Below are 24862 nucleotides of genomic sequence, written 5' to 3'. Positions count from 1 at the left end.
CAACTGATACTATGTGTGTTATCAGCCCACACACCAAGATGACTTACACTGCTAGATACACTACTCACAATGGGTCATTTATCCATACATCAGTGGAACACACACTCTATGTGTCATTCACACACTATGGGGGAACCTGAATATACAGATGACCACATTCAGTGACTTGGTGTTTTGCAAATTACAAGATTAAATATGCTATGTAAACCACAACGTATTCGTAGTCTTGTCTTTGTTGATGTACGTGCAGGAATTTTATTAATTTGAGCTTCACCTTTAGTAAGGAACTGCTTTCCGTACGCATCAAGTTCATACTTATCAGTCAGTTCCTAATTCGTTTTGTGGTTTTCGGAAAATGCTTTCTTTCTAATCCAAAAAGTCATGTGCACTGAATTTTTGTATTTTACTGTGAGTTTAAACGTAGTATTCCGAAACCATTTGCTGATTAAGATAAGTCCTTCTACACAAGAACTCAGCAAGCAACCAAAGAAATGTGACCTTGCAGAGTCCAGCTTTATGTGTCATTCTGTCTTTTCCAAAGTGGCTGAACTCATGTGCAAGTGCAGGATGAGCTTTATGGCTCAGATTACAGCTCTGAGCTATGATGTCTACCAGATGAAAGCAGGAGGTTCATGAAGGCAGAAAACAATTGTTGTTTTTGAACTGAGATGGGAAGTGCTATGAGCTATCATATCAGTTATGGATCCCCTTGGGGACTGGCATTTCACGTTGGCAGTATGGTCCTCCGGTCGATAGCAGTTCTGTAATTCGACCTGCAGAATGACAACAGCCGTTGGTAGGCAGGAGTGTGTATGGGAAGAGTGTGTGCACTTTCTGCCCTAAATGCTTACTGCCCACACAGGGAGGCATCACAGACAGTGTGGGGTTTGTACACTGAAGAGGAATAAAGCTGAGGGAATTCTGTAAAATATGGTAAAGTGAGGTGCAGGGCTCTGGGCGGATGAGTACGTATGACAGAATGCAATGGGCAGAAAAAGGTCAATGCTGGAAGCCAAGACAAGGCTGATGGCCCCATAATGCCAGCTTCAAGAAGTCCAAACAGATATGCTGTTTGTCAAACATACAATATTTTAACAGATTCCTGCAAAAAAGTATCCTTCAGTATAAGCATTCAGGAAATGTGGATTATAATGGATAATACCTCAGGGAGTGGTCAGTTTCCAACACAGCTAGGATTTAAGCGTTTCAAGCATTTATTTTTGTCTGATTCAGGCTTTTTTCAACAAATAACCAGAATTTGTATTTTTTTACTTTTTATTTACCTCCTCGCAGGCGAGACACATTATCCAGACAAGTAAAAATAAAGTGTTATCTTGCCAAACGCAGTTTCGTGAAACAGAAATTCATTGGCTGACATTTAAAATAAATGTCAAAAAGACAGACCCAAATTCTGCAGGACTGAACCAAACATCTCAGTCTCAGACTGGCAATACTGATGGTGTTATAAAGTTATAAACCGGTTTTTTTCACCATAAAGAAACATTGTGAGATTCTTCTCTAACAATCTAGACACTAAACATGAAAGGTGGACAACAGCTAATAGGCAAATTTTCAGGAAGAACTCAAAGGGATTATAAATCATTATCATTATATGTAGCATCCCTTTATTATAAAGAGTATTTTCTTATACAGTACATATACATAAATGTATATATGTTCCCATGTATTTTGCACATTTCATATATATGTTCAGGCATATTTTATATATAAATTTATACTCTTGGACAAGTAAGGATACTATGTATTAGAACAGAAATGTCATTGTAGAATCAGTATGTATGAGTGAAGTTTCTTCAATACACTGTTCTCATAACAGTTTTTCAATTATACCTTTAATGTAGTTTTAAACATATTGAAGAAAACTGAATATAGCATTTCAGTATGTAAGAATGTTTTAATACCAGATTTTATTTCATAGTACACACGGTCCCCGACTTACGATGGGGTTACGTTCCGATAAACCCATCGTAAGTCGAAAATGCATTTAATACGCCTAACCTACAGAACATCATCGCTTCTTATCCTTTAAGATGGTTGAGACTGTTGACTGCGAAAGTCCAAGTTCACGTGCGATGCCCATTACGGGCTTTCTGCCTTCATGATGGGAAATTATCTTGAGCTTCTACTCAAGAGTAATTCCCCACCTCTTCTTCTTCCCACCAGTAGCAGGAGACACAGATGGGTGTTTCGTAGAGATGAAGGCACAAAATATAACATAGATACGGGGAGGAGGGTATCCAAAAAAACACTGGAAACACAGAACGCTGTAGAGTATCGGTTGTATACCCTAGCAACCTTGTGGCAGACTGGGATATGCGGATTGCTGCCCAGCTGCCCAGCATCACAAGAGAGTGTTGAAAATTCGAAGTACGGTTTCTACTGAAGGCGTATCGCTGTCGCCCCATCGTGAAGTCGAAAAATCGTAAGTCAAACCATCGTAACTCAGGGACCATCTGTACATGTGACAGAAAATGTGTAAAATGACAGTAAATATCTGAAACATCACTGGAAATGTCAGTGCTTATGCAAAATGTGGTTGTGAAGCTGAACTTAAACTTTACTTATCAAAGGTCTCACCGGATCCAGCGGCCACAGAAACTGGGATTGTGGTTTCTTGGAACAAAACCTAATGAACTCCCTGTGGCTGTGAGAATCGTCACAGAGTATTAAACGTACTGGTACTCTTCTATTTATTTACATTCACTCGTTCCTGCCTTCAGTGACATTTTTCGTGGGAGTATGTTGAACTATTTTTAAAAATAAGTATAATAAAATGTAGTGTCTCAACCAGCAGTTATTTACCTGATCATTGAACCTATCGATGTGCGTCCACATTGGCTGGTTAGTCCCTTAGTGATTTCCATGTAAATAAGTCGCTTGTGACCCTATTTGATTTTGGCGATTATTATTCACGGGTTCTGTAACAGTATTTAACTATAATTAGGCAGGAATCCCTCATGGTCAAGGTTTTGAAAGGATTGTTAAGCACATCAGAATTACAGTCTGCTGTATCCACTGCTTGTGTGAAGCGTCATTGACATGCCAAGTATCACTGCCAAACAATGTCACCTTCATTTACACCAGGATGGAAAAGGGGGGAGGGAGCGCTAGCTAAGAAAGCAACCGGGACCTTCTGCAGTTTGACAGGCTGCCACATGGTTACTTTCCGGTACATTCAGAAAACAGAATAAAATCGGAAAGAACTATATATGTCATTTCCAGACAATAATCTGAGGTGAGGTCAGTACGGACATTATTTAACGAATTCATATTAATGTAACTGCGCGACACGTTTTCAGGAAGAATAGTTTAACATCAGTGTAATGTTTTCAGTTGTAATGTCTTTCATTCAGTAATGTCTTTGTCCAAGGCAACATATATACTGTATTCTGCATTACAGTACAAATGGTCCAGGAAAATAGAACATGTAAGCACAAATAACCTTATCTCAAACTTAATACATGTGATCCGTTATGCTAAGAATCAAATTGTAGACTTTAAAGTTCAAAGGCTTTTCTTTTCAGTTCTTTTCCAAATCGCAGTGCTTTTATTCTTTCTCTGTTTTTACGTTATCTCTTTTTGAATATTTTTAATAAACTTCCAGTTTCTATTGTCTTTTAACAATTGCTCGAATTTCTTAGACAATTCAAACTTGAGAAAATGACCTATTGATATTTAAAAAAATTTCTCTGCATTAGTGAAAAGGAAATGGAGCAGGGCACCAGGGTACGAGGTGTTGTGCATGTCTCAAATGCTATCCTTCCCCAGATGACTTAATTGGATTAATTCCCCAGATCAAATCAGTGCACGTGTGCCTCTTAATTCTCAGGGAAAATCTGCAGGATTGCGACAGTTGTCCAGTCCTGTCACAGATTACCTAAATAGATAATTTAATTGACTGTAGGATTAATTAAATCACTTTAATTACTCTTCCCAGTTCTGAGTAGGGATTGGAGAAGGGTTGGGAAATCTGAAGTGTCAGGACAGCCCAGATACAGGATTAGTGCTAATAATCCAAAGGCTCATGACACCTTGTGCAAGTCTTTGGTTCGAGTCATAAAATGTAAAAAAAAAAAAAAAAAAAAGTTTGCAGGCAGTCGCCACGTGTACCTGTGTATGTACATGTGTAATGTACCACTCCAAAATCCCACATAACCTATCCGACAGGCCTGCCTGATAACGTGATTCAGGTCCATTGATTGGTCAGTGCAGAAAGTCCATAGAACTCCCATGACAGCTGACAGCAGTTCAAAATATGAGGGCAAATCAAGTGTCCATGTCACATGAATGTTGGGCCAGTGGGGTCAGTGAGGTCAGTGAGAGGGGGGTGTGGTGGCGCAGTGGGTTGGACCGGGTCCTGCTCTCCGGTGGGTCTGGGGTTCGAGTCCTGCTTGGGGTGCCTTGCGACAGACTGGCATCCCGTCCTAGGTGTGTCCCCTCCCCCTCCAGCCTTTCGCCTTGTGTTGCCGGGTTAGGTTTCGGCTCCCTGGGACCCCCTATGGGACGAGTGGTTTCAGATGGTGTGTGTGTATATGGGTCAGTGAGACCAGCTGAAAACCTTGCTGCTGCTGCTGCCGCCACCACCACCAGCAGCAATCTCACACACGGAAGGGCATCACACCGCACTGCAAAAGTGCGCCGCACACCTTTTAAAGCTCTGTGAGCTGTGCACATCAGAAGTGATCATTTGACAAGCGATATCCTCTGCTGACCCACGGAAGACTCGGCACCGGGTTCACTAGATATCGACTATCCAAGTCCTCCTGACAGGCCTCCTGAGATGAGGAGCACCGGAACTACACAAAATAATCTGACACTTTAGGAGGATTACATCAATGTCAGTGCCAATGGGCTTCTCCGATCATTTAATTGCAATTAGTAGACGATTAATTAAAAAGTTTTTAAAGGGATAAGCCCGAAAAAAAGAACAGCACATCCTGCATCGGCTGGCATTTCCTGACAGAGGCTTCGTTGCAGGTTAATTACACAGGTGTTGGTGCTAATCCTGCCAGCGCTCCCCGGGCCACTATAAGAGCGGTCTTTCCTGGGACGGTGTCTCGGCAAACTGTGAGAGTGAGGCGCAGCAGGAAGACACGTACTGGAAAATCAGTTGCAAAAAAGAGAGTGACGTTAGGCTTACTGGTGGGTACAGGGGCAGAAGAGGAACCCTACATTATTCTAATAGAGTATCTCTGGCAGAACTAGGCCAGAGAAGAGGGAACTCAACATCCTTACTCGATCTGTGGAAGGTCCGCGGGCACTTCGACATGGAAGACGGCGCTGTGTTCTCGGCGAGGCGGCATAGTCACGAGGACACCACGAGAGAATCAGCCTTTGTCTACACCAACAGCAACAACACCAGAGGTGAGAGAGCAGACAGACAAGTCAAATGTATCCAGGCGTGTGAGGAAGTTGCAAATGTCTATAGCATGGCTACATTATGCACAATATAGTGGTGCCTTGTTAATATACACCCGCACACTGCTTATATTACAAATTTTTGCCATACCCTATTCATAGACACGAGCTTTGAAATATATAGTACTGCATATTTCTCTGTGACATTTTTATTTTAGGAAATCTGTTTTTCCTGCTGAAAGAATATTACTAAAACAAATGTGTATTTCACAAAAAATCTCATTTGGACAAAAATCAAAGCAGCAGAAATGTTGAGTCTATTTAACACCTCATATCCCTGCAGAATTTCACATAAAAGCGTTTCCGATGCAGATACACAGTTGTTAACAGATAGATGGACACAGGAAGGGACATCATAATTTCTCTGGTAGCTTTCAGATTATTAAGACTAACACACTCTCTGTTGCTCAGGCTACTGTAGGAACACGCTGTTAACGAACAAACTAATTTTTCTAGCTTCTCCCATGATGACCTTTACTTTCTGAAACAAAACATAAAGCACGCCACAAATGAAGTTCTGGTAGAACATGCAACATATAAGTGAGACAAATTTTCTTCTGAACTTTCCTTTCCTCTTGGAGAATAAGTCATAATATCTGCACTGAATTTTCAGGTACTTCTCCTCTCTCAGTGATACCAGAAGTGGCACTGGTTAATAAACATGGGTTCTGTCTAACGAAATCCACAGGCACTTAATTGTATCATCTGACCCAGCTAAATTTATTACAATTTCAGGCCTCATTTCATAGTATGATCTGGACAGCTTGTTCATGCATTATACTGGAAAACATAGTGAGTAACAAAACAATGATTCAATCGGGGCTTTTGCTGGACACAGACTAGGCTAGTTGTTGATTTACTTACACTGTCAATGGGGAATCTCAGTTGAAAATCCTTTTCAGTCTAGTCTTATTCTGTTTCTGTGGAGAAAACTTCTTTTTTTACATAAAGTCCTAGCAGCATCATTTCTAACCAGCAATTTACTTGCTCTTCTAAAATATTCCTCTCAGACCCCTTTGAGGGCCCCAATTATCACATTGCTCCCCGATGGGTCTACAACATCTGCACCTTGTGGATGCTCTTCGTGGTTTTTGCCTCTGTCTTCACCAATGGCCTGGTGCTGGTGGCCACAGCTAAGTTCAAGAAGCTACGGCACCCACTCAACTGGATCCTGGTGAATCTGGCTATAGCTGATCTGGGGGAGACGGTCTTGGCCAGCACTATCAGCGTCACCAACCAGTTCTTTGGCTACTTCATCCTGGGACACCCCATGTGTGTATTTGAGGGATATACCGTCTCAGTTTGTGGTACGTAGCTCTTGGTTTGATTGTCAAAGTGGATAGAAGTCTTAGCTGTATGAAAATAGCCTATTTAAGTTTAAGAAAGGTCTTTGAGTCATTTTCTCTCTAGATTGTTATATTGAGTAGTAGCTGAGGACAGGGCGTCGATGAATCAGAACATAACTAAAAGGTCTGATTAGAGTCTTGACTGAGTAGAGCTGACATCATTCAGCATAGGTCATGAGTGCATGAATCAAAACAGTCCAAAGGGACTTTCTGAAGCTGGATGCTAAAGCTGTTATGATGTGTTCAAAGCTCTCTTTCATCTTCTCAATCTCTCAGATTAAATTTTGTAAACCTAATTTCTCCTCAATCTTCCCTGATACAGGCATTGCAGGTCTGTGGTCTCTAACAGTCATTTCCTGGGAGAGGTGGGTAGTGGTGTGCAAACCTTTTGGCAACGTGCGATTTGACGGCAAATGGGCGATAGGAGGCATCATCTTCTCCTGGATCTGGTCTATCATATGGTGCACCCCTCCGATCTTTGGCTGGAGCAGGTATTGCAGAACTGTGGAGAGAGTACACAAACACATTGTTCACATAGATCACAACCACAGAGTTTGGTATATAGCAAGAAATGTTTGTGGGAGTGAACTTGATCTCCAGTCATGGTACATGCTTCACAAATCCTGGAAGACTTCTTTGCCACATAATTCAAAATCAGTAGTCAGCAGAGGTTAAAATTAACTGGAATAACTGGATTTGTTGGCTGTTGGTTGATTCAGATGCAGGTGTAACCTCTTGCTGTTTTCTTTGTCAGGTATTGGCCCCATGGCCTGAAGACTTCCTGCGGCCCAGATGTGTTCAGTGGCAGTGAAGACCCAGGAGTAAAATCCTACATGATCACGCTGATGATGACCTGCTGTGCTCTGCCGCTGTCCATCATCATCATCTGCTACATCTTTGTATGGTCCGCCATCCACAGTGTAAGTACTACACAGTCGCTCAAACCCTTTTGCCCACAGTATTCGACACTTTTACACATCTCCTTACTTTTACAAAAGAATTTACCTTACCCAAAGGTAGCACAGCACTAGCAAAGCATGGAGCAACTTGAATGAGCAACTTTGAAGTTACGTGTTTTTGACTGCTACTTGCAATGTTGCTCATTCACAACGCTGCCAAGAGGATTACTCCACGACAGTGGTCTCCTTCCATGTGTTAAAATTTGGTTTTTACACCTCCAAGATATTATTCTTTTAAAATAATATTTTTGTCCTGGGTAACTATGTTGTCCGGTAGCACTAAAATAGCTATTTCATAGTTGTGGACATGAACATAAAAGCTATTTAAGCACCAACAAATCAAGGTATGCTTGTCGTGCTCACAGTGTGAGGCCTTACCTTGTGTGCTGTGCTGTCCTACAGGTGGCCCAGCAGCAGAAGGACTCAGAGTCCACACAGAAGGCTGAGAAGGAGGTGTCGCGCATGGTGATCGTCATGGTCTTTGCTTTTGTCCTGTGCTGGGGCCCCTATACCTCCTTCGCCACCTTCTCTGCCATCAACCCAGGCTATGCCTGGCACCCCCTAGCAGCAGCCGTACCTGCCTACTTTGCCAAGAGCGCCACCATTTACAATCCCGTCATTTACGTCTTCATGAACAGACAGGTCAGTTTACCAACAATTTTTAATGAAGGCATGTGGAAAAATATTTTAATGTTTCTGAAAGCAACATAAGAGAGGGGCACGATGATGCAGCCGGTTTGGCTGGGGCCTGCTCTCTGTTGGGTCTGTGGTTCGAGTCCTGCTTGGGGTGCCTTGCGATGGACTGGTCTCCCATCCTGGGTGTATCCCCTCCCCCTCCGGCCTTGCGCCCTGCGTTGCCATGTTAGGCTCCAGTTCGGCTCCGGTTCACCATGATCCCACTTGGGACAAGCAGTTTCAGTCTGTCTGTGTGTGTGAAAGCAACACACATGAATAGCTTAATATTATGCTTCCAGATCAAAATATACTTGATTTAAATGTTTAACAATATCTTTAAAGCAACAACGGATTCTCCTTGAACGTGAACAAAAATCTGCATTACTTGCACTATTATCACATTTCACAGAATCTGAGATTAAAGAACACTTTAGATATAGTATATTAGCTATTTCTTGTCATATGCAGGACACAAGGACTGTATGTAACGCCTTGATCATTCATTTCTCCTCCAGTTTCGGACCTGCATCCTGCAGCTCTTTGGCAAGAAAGTGGAAGACGGCTCCGAGGTGTCTGGCAGCACCACAGAGGTCTCCACTGCCTCATAGTCTCCTGCAACTCAGCCTCACTGACCCGCCGCCAGGTTTCACAGCTTGGGATTCGAGCTCGGCAAACGATGAAGGAACTCAGAACTTGTACTTCAGATGTATTTCAGAATTTTTGAACTTTTTGAATGTATCACTTTTCTTTCTATTTTTGTTTTTCCTAACACTGAGCTGTGTTATCTTATTCAGGTTAATGGCCATTACTGGGGTGGGTCAAACGGATTACAAACTGATGCTGAATCAGTCCAGGGTTTTTTTTTTGTGACAGTAAGCAGCAGTATAAAGGGGTTTCGGAAACATGTTTTTTATTTCCACCTATCCTGCAATGCTGAGGAACTCATGTAGTTAGGCTCTTTCAAAGCATTGTATCGCTAGCTATGAGACTCTTCCTGGAGTTCTCTGGAGCTTGAGTTAGGGAGTGAAAAGGCCAAATATGGTCCTCTATAAAAATTGGGTCATAGCTGTGTGGATGTTTTCATTTGTGAGCAAGGCAAAATGGCAGTTTTCAACTGAAATGCTGCCACAGAACGAGAGGTTCATCCTGTCATGACAAGAAACAACATCCATGGATAGCCATATGTCCATGTGAATCAACTGCTTTCTCCTGCCAAGTGAAAAGAATGGATGTGCTTACTTTTATTTTTAATTCAAGATCAATCTCAGATTTAGGTAGATACACAGGCAAATAAAAAACAAAAAAAAAAATCTATGCATTAGATGCCAATTTATATATATGTTCTATTATTTCTGAAGCTAATAAAATGAGCATACTATTAAAAATGTCGTAATGTGATTTGTTTTTGTGTCTCTCTCTAGCAAACATTTCTATCTGAAATAACCAACAGACTTATAGATTAACATTTCACCAAAATAATACAGGTTAAAACAACTTTCTGAAAGTTTCAATAAAAGATAATAAATTCAGAATAATGGCCAATACAAGAGTGAATTTAAACACTGAAACTTCACTCTAAATGGATGGATACATAAAAATGATCCTGATGAAAACTGCATGACGGTACAGAAAAGAAGTGCCACATCCCAAAATTTTGGAAAAAAAAATTGTTTATTCTACAATAACCCAGTAAAATAGAGGACAAATAGTACTAACCTGAGATAAGTGTTAAATCTAGAATGGACATTCACACTAAATCATGACAATTTCTTACTATTTGGGACACTTATCCACACAAATACCAAGATTATGAACCTATGAAATTTATAATTTGAGGCAATGTATGTTACATCATTAGCGTGATAAAAGGTATAACAATGTATCCTGATTTGCTACTGCGAAGAAGGTCACTGTAAAAGTGTGTCATTATCTTTGTAAACACAAACCAGAATCGTTAGCATTCTTCATAAGGAGGGAATTTATTTAAGGAGATACAAATGGATGAGGACCTAACGACCAAAGTCAAAGGTAAAGCATTCGCCGAAAGCGACAAGGGTCAGAACATCCACTAATCAGCCTTCGGAAAACTGCTTATAGAGAGCCTCACTCTGGGTGTCTGGGAAGCTGGGGACAAAACGTATTTTCAGGATCTCGGAGAAACCCTCAGAGAGAGACGGCTCAATAAATTTGTTCCTGTGAGAAGACAGAGGTGTAGAGGGGGTCAGCTGAACCCAAGGGATTCTAGGAATACTCTAAAGAAACAGTTAGTTTAGTACAGAGGATGAAGATTAAGAAAACAATAAGGGCATTGAACTTACATGCTGCCACCTTTTCTTGAAGTAAACAACATTTGAATGTCACAGGTTTCAATACATAAAATATCGGTGAAATTCTTCCTTAAATTAAATACCAGTGGGAAGACTAGCCAGAGCACTACTGACTCCAGCACAAGAAAACAGGGCAACTCACTTATAACTGTGGAAGATCATGTCATTGACCGTGGCGTGTTTGTTTGCCGGCATCATCTCACGGAACTGCAACAGGACAAAGCGGGTTTAAAGTAAGCTCAAAATGCACTGGCACCACACAAAAAGCTTAAGCTGGGTTTGGCCCCCGGGCTGCGTGAGGGTACCAACGCGGTTATTGTGTTTGGCCTGCTCCAAGGATGTTGTGAAAAGGAAGCAGCGACAAGGCACTCCCATTTTCTGAGACACATCCAGATACCTGCAGGCATGAAGATGGAGAGCGACTAGTGAGAAAGGGTGGTAGGAAAATGGTACTACAGGAAAAAAATGCACATGAACACATACATTTAACATGGAAATATGGGATACCGTTTACGAGACTCTGGGTCAGGGTTGGTATTGTCCACAGCAACGCTACGGCCCTCTTTGAGGCCACGCTCACAAGCTGACACACAGTTCTGCCAGGATCCTAGAGTGTCCTGAAAAAAGTGTGCATTTAATCATTTCTATTTCTTAACCATTCCTAGGTACTACCTTCAAACCATTACAATACTGTTTACCGATACTTATAAGGCCCAAAGTCACAGGCAATGTTAATTTGCAGACCAGAGGGTGCAGCCTTCAAGAAGGATTATGAAACACTTTGCTTAAATTACATACAGTATACTATAACTACAAAATAATGTATCATCCTTTCGTGCCTATTTTCTACAATGTACCTAACTAGCAAAAAATGCAAGTTTTTTTCTTTACATGAATTCAGTATAAGTAGGAGTTGTAGAGAGGTGAGGAAAGCCAATTGTTTGGATCACCATGAGTAAAAATCGTATTATAGACAAAAAAAAATTATGTACAAGTCAACGGTATCATGCACACTTTAAAAAAAAAAAAAAAAGAGTAAAATAAGATTACATCACTTCAAATACACTACAGTTCAGAAGAGACACTGATACTGGACTGGAGAGATCAAGACCTCTGTTGAAACTATATAAAAAACCTTTCTTTTGCTTACAGCACATACAGCTATAGATAGTTATAGATAACATGTGTAATCAGAAATATCAAATGATATGTCTGGTGGTGAAAAATAACACACTTACAGAATCTTAATAATCACACTAATCTGAGTTACAGATATCCATCTTTCAAAGTTTCTGCTCCTTCAACATGGCAACACCAGCAGCAACTTGGCAAAACCTCATCAAAATGTCAGTTGCTAAAATGCTCTCTAAGATACTGTGATGGAATTGGGGTAGAGATTAAATCAATCTGCACATGAGTGTGTATGCTGTATATTCACTCACCCTGTTCACATATACATATCCCTTTGGAACAATATGCTTGTGGAAGAAAGTGGATTTCCCAGCTGTGAAGGACCAGAAAGTAAGAAAAGTTAATAAAGCTTAACAATACAAGGTAACATGGTTTTGGAGTGAATTAATAATACAAAAAAAAAAAAAAAACTTACAGGCAGGATAACCCACAGCAACAACCACTTCCTGTTGTGAGCAGGTGAGAGAGGCATCAGGTGGGTCATACAGTCTAGCATTTGGGTCACATGTCCTCTGTGCAGGATGAAGAGACACAGCACACTCAGTTGGTAAACACACCCAACAATGACAGAGTATTTCTTTCACTGTAGTATGCGCTGCACGGTGACGCAAAAGTCGGGACTCACGGGATTAAAGGTCGGCAGGACGAAGGGGGCTGGCTTCCAGCCCAGGAAGAATTCCTCCGGAGTGTGGAACTGCAGCCCAATGTTCAGAGCAAACTAAAAGAAAAACAACAGTAGGATAGTAGTAATTTTTACACCATTACAAGATATCTATAAAACCAGGTAGCATATGCAGCAGACACCACAGAAGTGACAACTGAGAGAAAGAGAACAAACTGGGGTAGAGTGCGCCGAGACTGCTGCTTTACATCCAAACTAAGGAAGCACTGCTTTTATTTGTCAAAGTCAAACATTAAAGTCAATTTTATTGTCATTCCACCTATAGGTGAGTTGCAAGCGGCTCTCAACAGATTCTGACACGCAGAGATTCTAGCCTATGGATCTCTCACCAATCTGTCGCTGCAGGAGAAATCCTTCTTCTTTTTTCCAGGGGCCCAGTTCACAGGTCGACCGGCTGCATCTGCAATAGACACAGCGGTATGTAAGGACTGAAAGAGGTCCTTCTACATCAAGTGTTTTGGAAAGGTCCTTCCAGGTAAAACCGTTCTTGTGCTGTGCTTCAGTATGCCTCAGAAAGCAGCATAAACCAAAGGATAAAGAAGCTTATTACATATTCTTATCATCTACTTTATGCACATTGTTATCACTGCTTTGGGAAAACGAAGGTCAGATTTGTTTTCTTTATTGTAAGCATCCATCCATCCATCTTCCTCCGCTTATCCGGGACTGGGTCGCGGGGGCAGTAGTCCGAGCAGAGCCCCCCAGACTTCCCTCTCCCCCGCACACCTCCTCCAGCTCCTCTGGGGGAACCCCAAGGCGTTCCCAGGCCAGCTGGGAGACGTAGTCTCTCCAACGTGTCCTGGGTCTGCCCCGAGGCCTGCTCCCAGTGGGACATACCCGGAACACCTCCCCAGGGAGGCGTCCAGGAGGCATCCGGAACAGATGCCCGAGCCACCTCAACTGGCTCCTCTCGATGCGGAGGAGCAGCGGCTCTACTCCGAGCTCCTCCCGGGTGACTGAGCTCCTCACCCTATCCCTAAGGGTGCGCCCAGCCACTCTGCGGAGGAAACTCATTTCTGCTGCTTGTATCCGCGATCTCATTCTTTCGGTCATGATCCAGAGTTCATGACCATAGGTGAGGGTAGGAACATAGATCGACCGGTAAATTGAGAGCTTCGCTTTACGACTCAGCTCCTTTTTCACCACAACAGATCGGTACAATGACCGCATTACTGCGGACGCCGCACCGATCCGTCTGTCAACCTGCCGCTCCATTTTTCCCTCACTCGTGAGCAAGACCCCGAGATACTTAAACTCCTCCACTTGAGGGAGCAACTCCCCCCTAACCCGGAGAGGGCAATCCACCTTTTTCCGACTGAGAACCATGGCCTTGGATTTGAAGGTGCTGATTCTCATCCCCGCCGCTTTGCACTCGGCTGCAAACCTCTCCAGTGCACGCTGTAAGTCTTGATTCGATGAAGCCAACAGGACCACATCGTCCGCAAAAAGCAGAGACGAGATCCTGCGGCCACCAAAACAGACACCCTCCGTTCCCTGGCTGCGCCTAGAAATTCTGTCCATGAAGATAATGAACAGAATCGGTGACAAAGGGCAGCCCTGGCGGAGTCCAACATGCACCGGGAACAGGTCTGACTTACTGCCAGTCCAGAGGCACCGTTCCCGAGCTCCACGCAATGCTGCAGAGGCGTGTCAGCCAAGACAGCCCCACAACATCCAGAGACTTGAGAAACTCGGGGCGGATCTCATCCAACCCCGGAGCCTTGCCACCGAGGAGTTTTTTGACTACCTCAGCAACTTCAGCCAGGGTAATGAACAAGTCCCCCTCCGAGTCCCCGGCCTCAGCTTCCTCTTCGGAGGGATTGAGGAGATCCTCAAAGTACTCCTACTCCTTCTTATTGTAAGCAGAAACAGAAAATGCTCACGTGAAAAACAGACATGGAGACATGAGACATTCACCACCTTACCTCCAACATAAAAACTCTGAAGCTTGTCCACCGTAATGCTATCATTGGCCTGGTGAAAACAAAGCAGGAAGGTAGAAGGTCAGCTTTGTGGACTGTAGTCATTATGAGGTCAAACATCCTGTAGTTGAGCAGAACGATGGCCCAACTTCCCCTACAATGGAAGCATGAGCAGTGGAACATTTAACTGCAGTTTACTTTTAGGTCTCCCTCACCTTCTGACATAGATGTTCCCACATTCCTATCACTGGCTTTCTGTAGATCCCAGAGGCAGTTGCTGCAAAGACCTATAGTGTTCACAGGGATGATCTTTTTGAGTCTAATGCCCTTTAACCGCAACAAACAACAGTGGTAAACCTCGCTATTCACTTAATTCCTTCAAGGTTACCCCAGCTTATTATACTTCCAGGCCAATAAACTTACAAAACAATGGCAGTAATTTTATTGAAAAAATAATTAAACAAAGAGTGCTGCCAGAAATTGACAATGGTCTTAAATTGTCTTAAATGGTTTTAAATTTTCTTGAGGAAACCCTGAACTCTAAATGTGAGTATAACCTGGATAGGCAGTTTCAGCGTCGCCAGGACATCTTCCACTTTAGACTTGAACACCTCTGGCCTCAGTTTCCCCCGAGAAATCCCCATCTGGTTGGTAAAAAAAACCACCTGAGAGAAAGACATACACATGAGTACTTAGCACCCTTCAGGACTAAACACCACAGTGAGCATGTTTCTGATGCCTTAGCATTTTCAGAACTTTCTGTTTCGCTGTGCTGGAGCGTAGAAATTAGGCAAGTATTGACCTTAAATCCTTTCTTTAAAAGACTGGCCAACTTTGGCTGAATCTCAGGGTACAAAATCCTGCGAATGGGAAACAAACAGAAAGAAAGACTGTCAACAGGGAAGACTGTCAACTGATGCCGATATAGAAAGGATCGGACAGGCTAACCTCCAGTCATCTGGACTTGTAGGAAACACTTTGCCTGATTTGGTGGTGATGATGCACCCATCAAGATCAAACCCTGCAATCTGAACAAAGAAGATGGCACTAATGTAAGTAATCTTAACTGCAAGATGCATTTTATGCTTACCAAGCCAGCTTTTGTCCTCACCTTCTCCCTGGCCACAACTCCAGCTGCAGTGAAGATCATTAGGCTTCCTCTCTGTTCCCAGCAGTTCTTGGTACAGGGGGCAGATCCCATGGCTGCACTTGGCACTGACTCACACTTGCTCGCACTTTCTGCAAACTCCTGCAGCCGCTTGAGCTTCTCCTCAATGACACTTTCCGCATCAGCCTCCCCACCAGAAGACCCAGGTGGGCAGAAACGCTTTGCAGAGAGTTCATTGTCCTGGCTGGATGGTCTCTTCACAGACTATAATTGTCCATAAATATCAAATGAATTACTACATTTGCTTTTTCTGCAAGGTAATTATCATGGCATCATCTAAAATATTAATTTTAGAAGTTTCTTTACACAGATGTGTTTGGCAAAGTTCGTAAATATGTGTCTTCAGAGGATAACCTCAGAGCATGCAGTGGCCAGCACAGAGCTCTAAATGAAGAGGAAGACTAACACTGCTCTCTGCAGTAGTTTACCTGACTAATGCTTCACAGGTGGAGTAAAATGCAAAGAATTTTCCACTCAAAATCAGTAGAAAGTCTTAACAGAAATCAGTCTTACTGAATCAATATAAAAAGAGGCAATACAAAGCTAATTCCTTAACATAAAGCCACATTTATGCACTTTTGCATAGGATACTATACACTATAACATCATACGCATACTAGTCACATGCCATTTCCTCCAGATGTAGCAGTGAGGCTAAAAAAAAAAAAAAACCTACTAGCCAAACCTTTTTGGGTGAAGCAGGAAAGAAATCCTGGATACTGCGCTTGGGCTTCTCTCTCTGCTCCTCTTTTTTTGTCTCCTTTGGATCAATTTCATTTGCCTTTGGAAGTGTAGGTGAGGAGGCCCCATTGGAGTCCCCAGAAAACTGCACTGTGAAGGGGTATTTCTGGTTCACCAGATACAGAGTACTCCCCTCAGTAAGCCGCCCAGATTGGCCTCTGCCCAGAGCCCGGTCACCCAGAAAGGAAGGATTTGCACCGAGCTGCAATTCAAAGAAATTATTATTTATCACACTATGGTTGGGAATGAGGCACTATGCTCAATTTTCATGCGATAAAATGCATTTTCATATACATTCACACATGAGTTTCTTCCTGTGACAGTATTTCAAAAAATGAATAAATCTGCTGGAAATAAGTACCTGTGTCACAAGCACTGTCCGGTCCTCATAATTGGCCACCAGTTTAACTGAATAAGGAGAAAACAGTGGCACAATTCATAATAATGATTAGGGTGATGGGCATCAACACAAGGGCAGATCCATAAATTATAAATCAGACACCTAATGTAACCCCTACAGGCTGTATGAACCTCAGCTATTCAAAAGGAGGGAATCTTCATTGTTGTTGTCCTCTTCACCCACTGACTCACCCTGGTGTCTTGAGCACTTCTTGTCTGATACCCGAGATTCCGGACCACGGCCAAAAATCACCGCCCGGCCATCAGCCAGAGGCAAACTGGCTCCAGCTGTGCTTAGAAGCATACACTGCATCTACATGTTTTGGACCACAATTTTCACATTATTTAGTTCTTAAAAAAAAAACCTTGTTTATTTGCAACAATTTACACGGCCTACTGTCAGCTAGTCACACAGATTTTTTTTGTCACTAAAGGAAAATTAGGAGGCCCCCACTAAGATTTAAAGAAACTTCTGGTGAGAAATACAGTTCAACTACTTCTACTGATACATTATGCATAATCAATTTTAGCAAGAAATTATACTGTACATGATTAAAACAATAAAATTAAATGTATGCATCCTGTCCCATTTGTAAATTTAAGTAATTTCACATTATTAACATTATTTCTTTGGCCAGTTTAACAGATATTGGCTATGCTCATCTGTTAAATGTGGTGGTACTGTTTTCAAGTATGATCTTCTCTTAACCAAAACGCAACATTAAATGTACCACCAATACAAACCTTTATGCAGCTACTCATATGATCTACATTGGTTCATGTGGAGGAATGTGACAAATTAACTGTGCTTTAGAATCACGTGTCTGCATCCAAGTCTCATTTTGTTAGTGTAATGCACTCATTGTGCTTTTCTGTGAGATGTATGTCGCTTTGGAGAAAAGCTTCTGCTAAATGAATAAATGTCAATGTAAGGAGAACACTGATTATGATCATGTATACATTAGTGTTATTTAATGAGGAGAGTATGACTCGAAGTCGACACAAAAGTAACAACAGCACTTGTGTTCACATAAATGGAACACTAAGACACATGAAATTAGTAACTTTTCATTTGTTAGCAAATAATATAAACTGGCTACATCTGTATAGTAACATCGAAGGTGTCACTTAACGAGTTTTATTGAAATTATTAAAGATTACCAGGCAACCTAAGCCTAAGGCTTAGCTGCTTTGAACCGAGTTAGGTCGGACTCAAGTAGCTGTGTTTGCAAAGACATTTTACAGCTTTTTTGCATTAAACGTTATATAATATACATAATGCATTACATATGATACAATACCACAACAATACCACCACATTATTTTAACAGATGAGCATAGCCAATATCTGATAACTGGCCAAAGAAATATAATGTTAATAATGTGAAACTACTTAAATTTACAAATGGGAAAGGATGCATACATTTATCAGACAGTAAACACGAATAACACGCAGAATTTTCTCTGTCCAGTCAGTCACATCATCATGTCATGATGATCAATTCATCATGTTTTCTCATCTACTACTAGTCAGACATTCCAAATGCAAATGCTATCTTCGAATACTAGTGTCCATTTAAATAACACTGGACAAATAAGACAACATGTTATGCCTATTTTACTTTAAAAAAGTATGACTTTACAAACAGAACAACTCCTTTGTCTTTTGCGGGTATTAAACCCTACTACTCACCCTTGAGGTACGTCACCGAAATACTTCCGACGTAACCATTTGATGTACGTCACCAAAATACTTCCCGCTAGACCATTATGGTTCCTACCTCGAATCCGTGCGGAAGTTAACTAACGGTTACAAAAACGGTTATTATTTACCGTTAGATTTAATAGTATTAACATTTACCAAGACAGAGTGTGGCAAAAAATTTGATTTCACTTTCTTCACGTTTTAAAAAAATCCTTTGTTATTTGACTTCTCACATAGGCCTAATTATGATTACCAACTAATTTAGTAATGACTTCTTCATTTTTCTTTTTTCTTTTTTTATGGGTTCCTTAAAATAACGTTGTTTCTTATTTTACAAACATATGTGGGTCAGTTTTTATTTATACATTTTCTGGAAGCCCTTGTGATTGTTGCCTTACATTTATCAAAGAAAATAAGATCTTTCTTATTAGAGTATTTGGTTGCCAAGCAAATACTTTTATCCAGTAAGTGCTCTAAGCCAATAATTACAGTTAAAGCAGGGATGAAGTAAGCAACCACTTTCCAAGGAAGGCCTCCTCCTCTTCTGCCTCATAGCCCACACTGCACTGCACATTGGGTTGCACTGTCCCCTTGCATCCAACTCCCTACACCTACCAAAACAATAGAACTGTTGGCATCTGTCCTTTATGTCCCTCACACATTTCTCCATGAGCCATGATATATTACATTTAGTCATGTAGCTGATGCTTTTCTCCAAAGCGATTTACAATGTCAAGCTACTTACAGCTATTTACCCTTTTATACAGCAATTTAAAGCAATTTAGAGTAGGTGGCTGGTACTGTACAGTACTGTGGCTGGAGGTGGGGTTTAAACCTGCAACTTTTGGGTTCAAAGGCAGCGCCAACCACAGCCACCTTGCCCACTAAGTCACTTAGCTTTGAGTTGTAATAATAGCAACAGCAGTAATCTTCTCTTGGCAAGACAGAACACATGATAGTCATTGCTGTTTGCTCATGGATTCCAGCCAGTCTCACCTTGCATCACCTTTTCCTCCAGTAAAATAAAAGCTTATGAATCCAGTCGGATTTCTTATACCTATCCGCAACCCTGGCCCCCAGAATCCTTATCCAATCAGACTAAGCATGTTACAGCAGTAACTGTGACCAACAAGGAGCACTGAAAAAAGTTTGTTGGATTTACTCAAATGAATTATGGACATTGGTTCCACATAATTAGTTTGGGTTCACAGTATCCTATACATTCACATGGTTTCAGTATAATAATTTTATGTTAATCAGCTGTCTTTTAATAAAGCGTACATGCTCTAATTAAGTTATCCTAACATAATTCAGTCATGTTGACTTCTTTTATATTCAGATACGTGTTTGAATCATGTTATTTTTATGTAATCTAATCACGTCATCTTTACATCATTATCTTTGTCCAGTTTTAATGGTTTATGTTGTTACTCAAGAGCTTTAGATTCAAAGGCTTTATTTCATTAAGTGATCCATCTGTCCTTTAATTGCAATATGAACAATACTCTTAAATGCATTGCAATGTGAAATACAGAGATTAGCTCTTAAAGGATCATGCTTATCAAAACTTAGTTTAAATTACATCTCTTTAACAGGTCAACTGGCAACAGTGTCACTTAAAAGCAACTTGTATCTGAAAATACATTAAAAAAAAATGTGCTGATGTTTACACACACAGCCATTTTAGAGCTTGAAATATTAAGTATTCCATCATGAAGGCCACAAACATCATAACAAACATTGTGTTAACAAGACCATAAGCAACATAAGTTACACCTCACATTTCTGCATAAACATTAAACTGCATGTCTCTATAAACAATCAGAACACACACACACATTTTCAGAACCGCTTGTCCCATACGGGGTCACGGGGAACTAGAGCCTAACCCAGCAACTCAGGGCGTAGGGCTGGAGGGGGAGGGGACACACCCAGGACGGGACGCCAGTCCGTCGCAAGGCACCCCAAGCAGGACTCGAACCCCAGACCCACCGGAGAGCAGGGCAGTGGTCCAACCCACTGCGCCACCGCACCCCCTACACAATCAGAACATAACAGCACTAATTATTTTACTTAATAAAATAACTTTGTCCTCTCAGACTCTTCTATACAACTTGAAACCTCAAAAGTGTCAAACAACTTTGTGGGGAACTTCAGGTTGAGAGCATAAATGAGACCAAACAACACTGCAGTTGCAAAGGCAAATTCTTCTTGAGGTCCTGAAGCACAATCACACCCTCAAAGAAAAGAGAGAAAGAGCAGCGATTAGTCATGAATAAAATAACATGAACAACAATAAATACGTTTAAGTATTACTAATAATTTGCATCGCAGTTACATTAACTTGTGTCATTATTGACAGTGAAACAAGTGAAGTAATCCAGCTATGGACAGAGTGGGTGAAACTGTACTCAATGGAAGCTCTTAGCTATCGCGACAGTTGCTCGTGGTTGCGCGGGCACTGTCGCGACTATCGCACAACTATCGCGACCGACTGTCGCGACTATCACGATCGCGATACGATGATCACGACACAACGGTCATGCTTTGCAAAGCGCATGCGCGCTCGCTCCCTTTGAAGTTGCTCCCGCGCAAACGAAAAAAAAAAACTCGCAGAAGGCAGGTATATATATATATATATATATATATATATATATATATATACACACACACACACACACACACACACCAAGCTAAATACACGGGCAGCGTTTCAGCAGGAGTCCATCAAATTTTTTTTTCCCATAGAATGAAGTTGTGATACCTAAAGGCTTAGTGGAAACACGCATTCGCAAACAGCTGAGACTCGAAACATGATAATGAAGCGAACATTTCTGTCTTGTTTTTATCATCTCGAGAAGAAACTTGAGGTTTTCTCCTTTTTTTGAGAAAACAAGACAGAAAAAAACATGTATCTCTATGTCATCTGCATAACATTATTAGTTATATTAATATTTATTATTAATTACGTTAATTCAGGGGGCGTGGTGGCGCAGTGGGTTGGACCGGGTCCTCCTTTCTGGTGGGTCTGGGGTTCGAGTCCCGCTTGGGGTGCCTTGCGGCGGACTGGCGTCCCGTCCCGGGTGTGTCCTCTCCCCCTCCGGCCTTACGCCCTGTGTTACCGGGTAGGCTCCGGTTCCCCGTGACCCCCTATGGGACAAGCAGTTCAGAAAATGTTTGTGTGTGTACGTGTAATTCATATATATTTAATAAAGTGATAGAATGAGAAACTATATAATAAATTATAACTATATATAGTACAATATAATATATAAATACACACACACACACACACACACATTTTCAGAACCGCTCGTCCCATACGGGGTCACGGGGAACCGGAGCCTACCCAGCAACACAGGGTGTAAGGCCGGAGGGGGAAGGGGACACACCCAGGACGGGACGCCAGTCCACCACAAGGCACCCCAAGCGGGACTCGAACCCCAGACCCACCGGAGAGCAGGACTGCGGTCCAACCCACTGCGCCACCGCACCCCCTTACTATATAAATAGATATATATTTTTAATAGAGCCTCCCTTTTTCAGTTCAGTTTCAGCAATACACTGACCCAACAAATATTATTCCCATAGTTCCAACACAACTGGATTAAGTAAACGTAGATGGATGGTACACAATGAAACTGAGACAAAATGCAAAAGAATTGTGCTGCATTAACTAATGTTAATTAAGTAAATTGAACAACCAGTAAAAATCATGTTGAGTGAACACCGTCTGTTAAAAGTCTAAATATTGGAACATTTTATTGCAGCGTGATCATATCACTTTTTGATGATTGTGTTGAATTTCACTTGGACTACGCAATATAATTATGTTTTCATCTCAAACATACATGTATTAAGTTGATTGTAAATGTATTGTTTTACATTTTCAGTAGAGCTACTTTCCATTTTTTTTCAATGAGGATGGATAACAGATCTAGAAGTAACCCAATTTGCGAACACCTTCTGCTATGTTCTAAATTAGACTTTGGGCATTGGTGTATTACTGTGAAATGTAAATACATTACATTTATCGATTTAGCAAACACATTTCTCCAAAGCGACTTCCAATGGATACTACGTAGTGTTATCAGCCCCCACACCTTATTCACCAAAGTGACTTAGACTGCTAGATACACTACTTACAATGGGTCACTCATCCATACATCAGTAAAACACACTCTCTCTATCCCTCACACACCATGGGTGAGCCTGAACACTGTGGGAGGAAACCAGAGCACTTGGTGGAAATCCATGCAGACGCAGGGAGAACATGCAGACTCCACACAGACTGAGCGGGGATCAAACCCACTCTCTCTCACAACCCCCTGGTACTGTAAGACAGCAGCACTACTTGCTGTGCCACCATGCCACCCTATTGGAATTAAAATTATTATTTGAATGAAGTTCTGTTAAAAAACACTGATGTTTTTATTACTATCCATAAAAATTTCACTTCTATTGTTTGTATCTTGATGTAGACTGCTTAAATTATTTATAAATATCCTTAGGATCCTCAATGACATGAAAAAAAATTATTTTCTCAGAGGAAGCCATTAATCCTTTAGATATATAACCAAACTATCTATCCATCCAATTTCAATAATCACTTGTTCTGAGCAGGTTAAGCAGTGGGTGTAAAGTGGGGGTCCCCCTGGATGGGATGCCAGTCTATCACATATAATCAAACCCATAATTCTGAAATATCTCTCCCAAATATCTGCAGTCCCAGAAATAAAGGTTACAAGCACTGCAGTCTATTAAATCATTTAATGTAAATGTTTTACTGGTAGTCTCCTGCCATTATCATAATTCTTCATTTCTTATCAAGCACACAGTAGCTCTATCAATCAGATTAATCTATTAGACTTTGTGCTGTGATCTGCAAAAATCCGAGCAGCCGGTCATTTCGGAGATGCTGGAACCAGTACAGCTGGAACCAACAGTCATGCTTAGACGCTGATAGATTTTGTTCATTCTAACTTTTATTTGCACAGTAACGGGACCTCTAAACCCTGTTTACATACTGCACGTATTAAAAGCCAACTGTACCTAATAAAGTGGCCACGGAGTATCTACAGTCCATTTATATATTTGCGTGCCCCTGTAAAAGAACTGACACAGTTCACCAATCCTAGATATATTCAACCAGGTTTTGTTCAAGGATTTAAGGGAATAACTTTCCTTTAAAGTTGACTCAAACCCTTCAGCCTCCTGTTAGGCTCCTCAAGCATATACATGATCTGCGGATCATTAGTATTGCAGTCATTTGATTGTACAGTATCCCTTCGCTAAACAGAGCATGGGTACGATAACAGCTGTTAGAGCTGCATCTTTGGTAGCATCATATGTCTTGAAAACCACCAGCAGGGTGAGCCAATATCCCATTTTATATTTCTCTTTATCCATGCATGCAGAACTCCTGACACATCACACTGTTCCTCAAACATGTTGTTTTTCAAGACAGAAATTTCTAAACTTCAGGGATGATCAAAGTAATGACTCCCCCATTCTCTATATTTGTATTTGACAGTATTGTGTTACATTTTTCCATTTAGTTGACACTTAGTGACCCATAATTATTGACAGACATATACTTGAGTAAGTTTACTGGAGCAATCAAGTGTAAGTACCTTGCACAACTTGAACCACTGACCTTCAGAGCCTAAAACAGCAGCTGTACCCATTGCACTATCAGTTGTCCTGGTATGTATAATCACTTATTTAAGCAATGTGCTTAAAGGTGCTACGTATATACAAACATTGTACAATATATAACCTTTTAAGGTTGTATACTGGGGTTTGTACTTACATCTACCTTATACTTTTTCTCCAAAGCAACCTACAGTTATTTACCCATTTATACAGCTGAGTATTTTTTTAAACTGGAGCAAGTAAGGATAAGTACCTTACACAAGAGTACTATAGCTGGGGGGGGTTCAAACTAGCATCCTTTGGATCGAAAAGTAGCTGCAGTAACTGCTATGATGCTTGCCACTTACAACTGTTGGTGGATTGCTTAGCTGATTTTTATCCAACACAACATAGTGGATGCGACCCATGTATAGAGTTGGGTATTTTATGCTGGCACTAGACAGGATAAGTATCTTGCTCAAGGACAATTCTGCAGAAGCAGGGAGGAGAAGATGAACTGGCAACCATTACAATACTTGCTGTGCTCACGTTCTTTAAATTAATTACAAGTGACATCATTGCCCTTATTAACAGCATAAGAGCACAGTTTATTTGAACTTATGTCTTCTCTTCTCCTTTAGGGGACAAGTCTACAAGTCTGCAAATACTCAGTA

General features: G+C 41.3%; 2 protein-coding genes across 3 annotated transcripts; one reads left to right on the top strand and one right to left on the bottom strand.

Annotated features, from left to right (window-relative positions):
• Window positions 1–5288: 5288 nt before the first annotated feature.
• Window positions 5289–9027, top strand: LOC108928768 (green-sensitive opsin-2). Its single transcript, XM_018742879.2, has 6 exons — window positions 5289–5385; window positions 6450–6746; window positions 7108–7276; window positions 7540–7705; window positions 8147–8386; window positions 8935–9027. The coding sequence occupies exons 1-6, from the start codon at window positions 5289–5291 to the stop codon at window positions 9025–9027; spliced, it is 1062 nt and encodes a 353-aa protein (XP_018598395.2).
• Window positions 9028–10194: 1167 nt separating this feature from the next.
• pnkp (polynucleotide kinase 3'-phosphatase) lies at window positions 10195–18548 on the bottom strand. 2 transcript variants are annotated; one of them, XM_018742684.2, is made up of 18 exons: window positions 18543–18548; window positions 17042–17162; window positions 16812–16858; window positions 16386–16652; window positions 15653–15913; window positions 15490–15569; window positions 15344–15401; window positions 15099–15206; window positions 14757–14828; window positions 14545–14593; window positions 12949–13019; window positions 12563–12655; window positions 12353–12449; window positions 12189–12250; window positions 11254–11363; window positions 11056–11143; window positions 10889–10953; window positions 10195–10612 (listed from the first exon to the last, which is right to left on the bottom strand). In XM_018742684.2, the coding sequence occupies exons 2-18, from the start codon at window positions 17160–17162 to the stop codon at window positions 10492–10494; spliced, it is 1770 nt and encodes a 589-aa protein (XP_018598200.1). In that variant the 5' UTR covers window positions 18543–18548; the 3' UTR covers window positions 10195–10491. The 2 variants fall into 2 exon arrangements, with proteins under 2 accessions (XP_018598200.1, XP_018598201.1); XM_018742685.2 differs by lacking the exons at window positions 10195–10612; window positions 18543–18548 and having other exon boundaries at window positions 10895–10953; window positions 11052–11143; window positions 17042–17411.
• Between the last annotated feature and the right edge of the window lie 6314 nt (window positions 18549–24862).

Source organism: Scleropages formosus, chromosome 10 (genome assembly GCF_900964775.1).
Source record: "Scleropages formosus chromosome 10, fSclFor1.1, whole genome shotgun sequence".
NCBI lineage: Eukaryota > Metazoa > Chordata > Actinopteri > Osteoglossiformes > Osteoglossidae > Scleropages > Scleropages formosus.
This window is presented reverse-complemented; position numbering and strand designations above follow the sequence as displayed.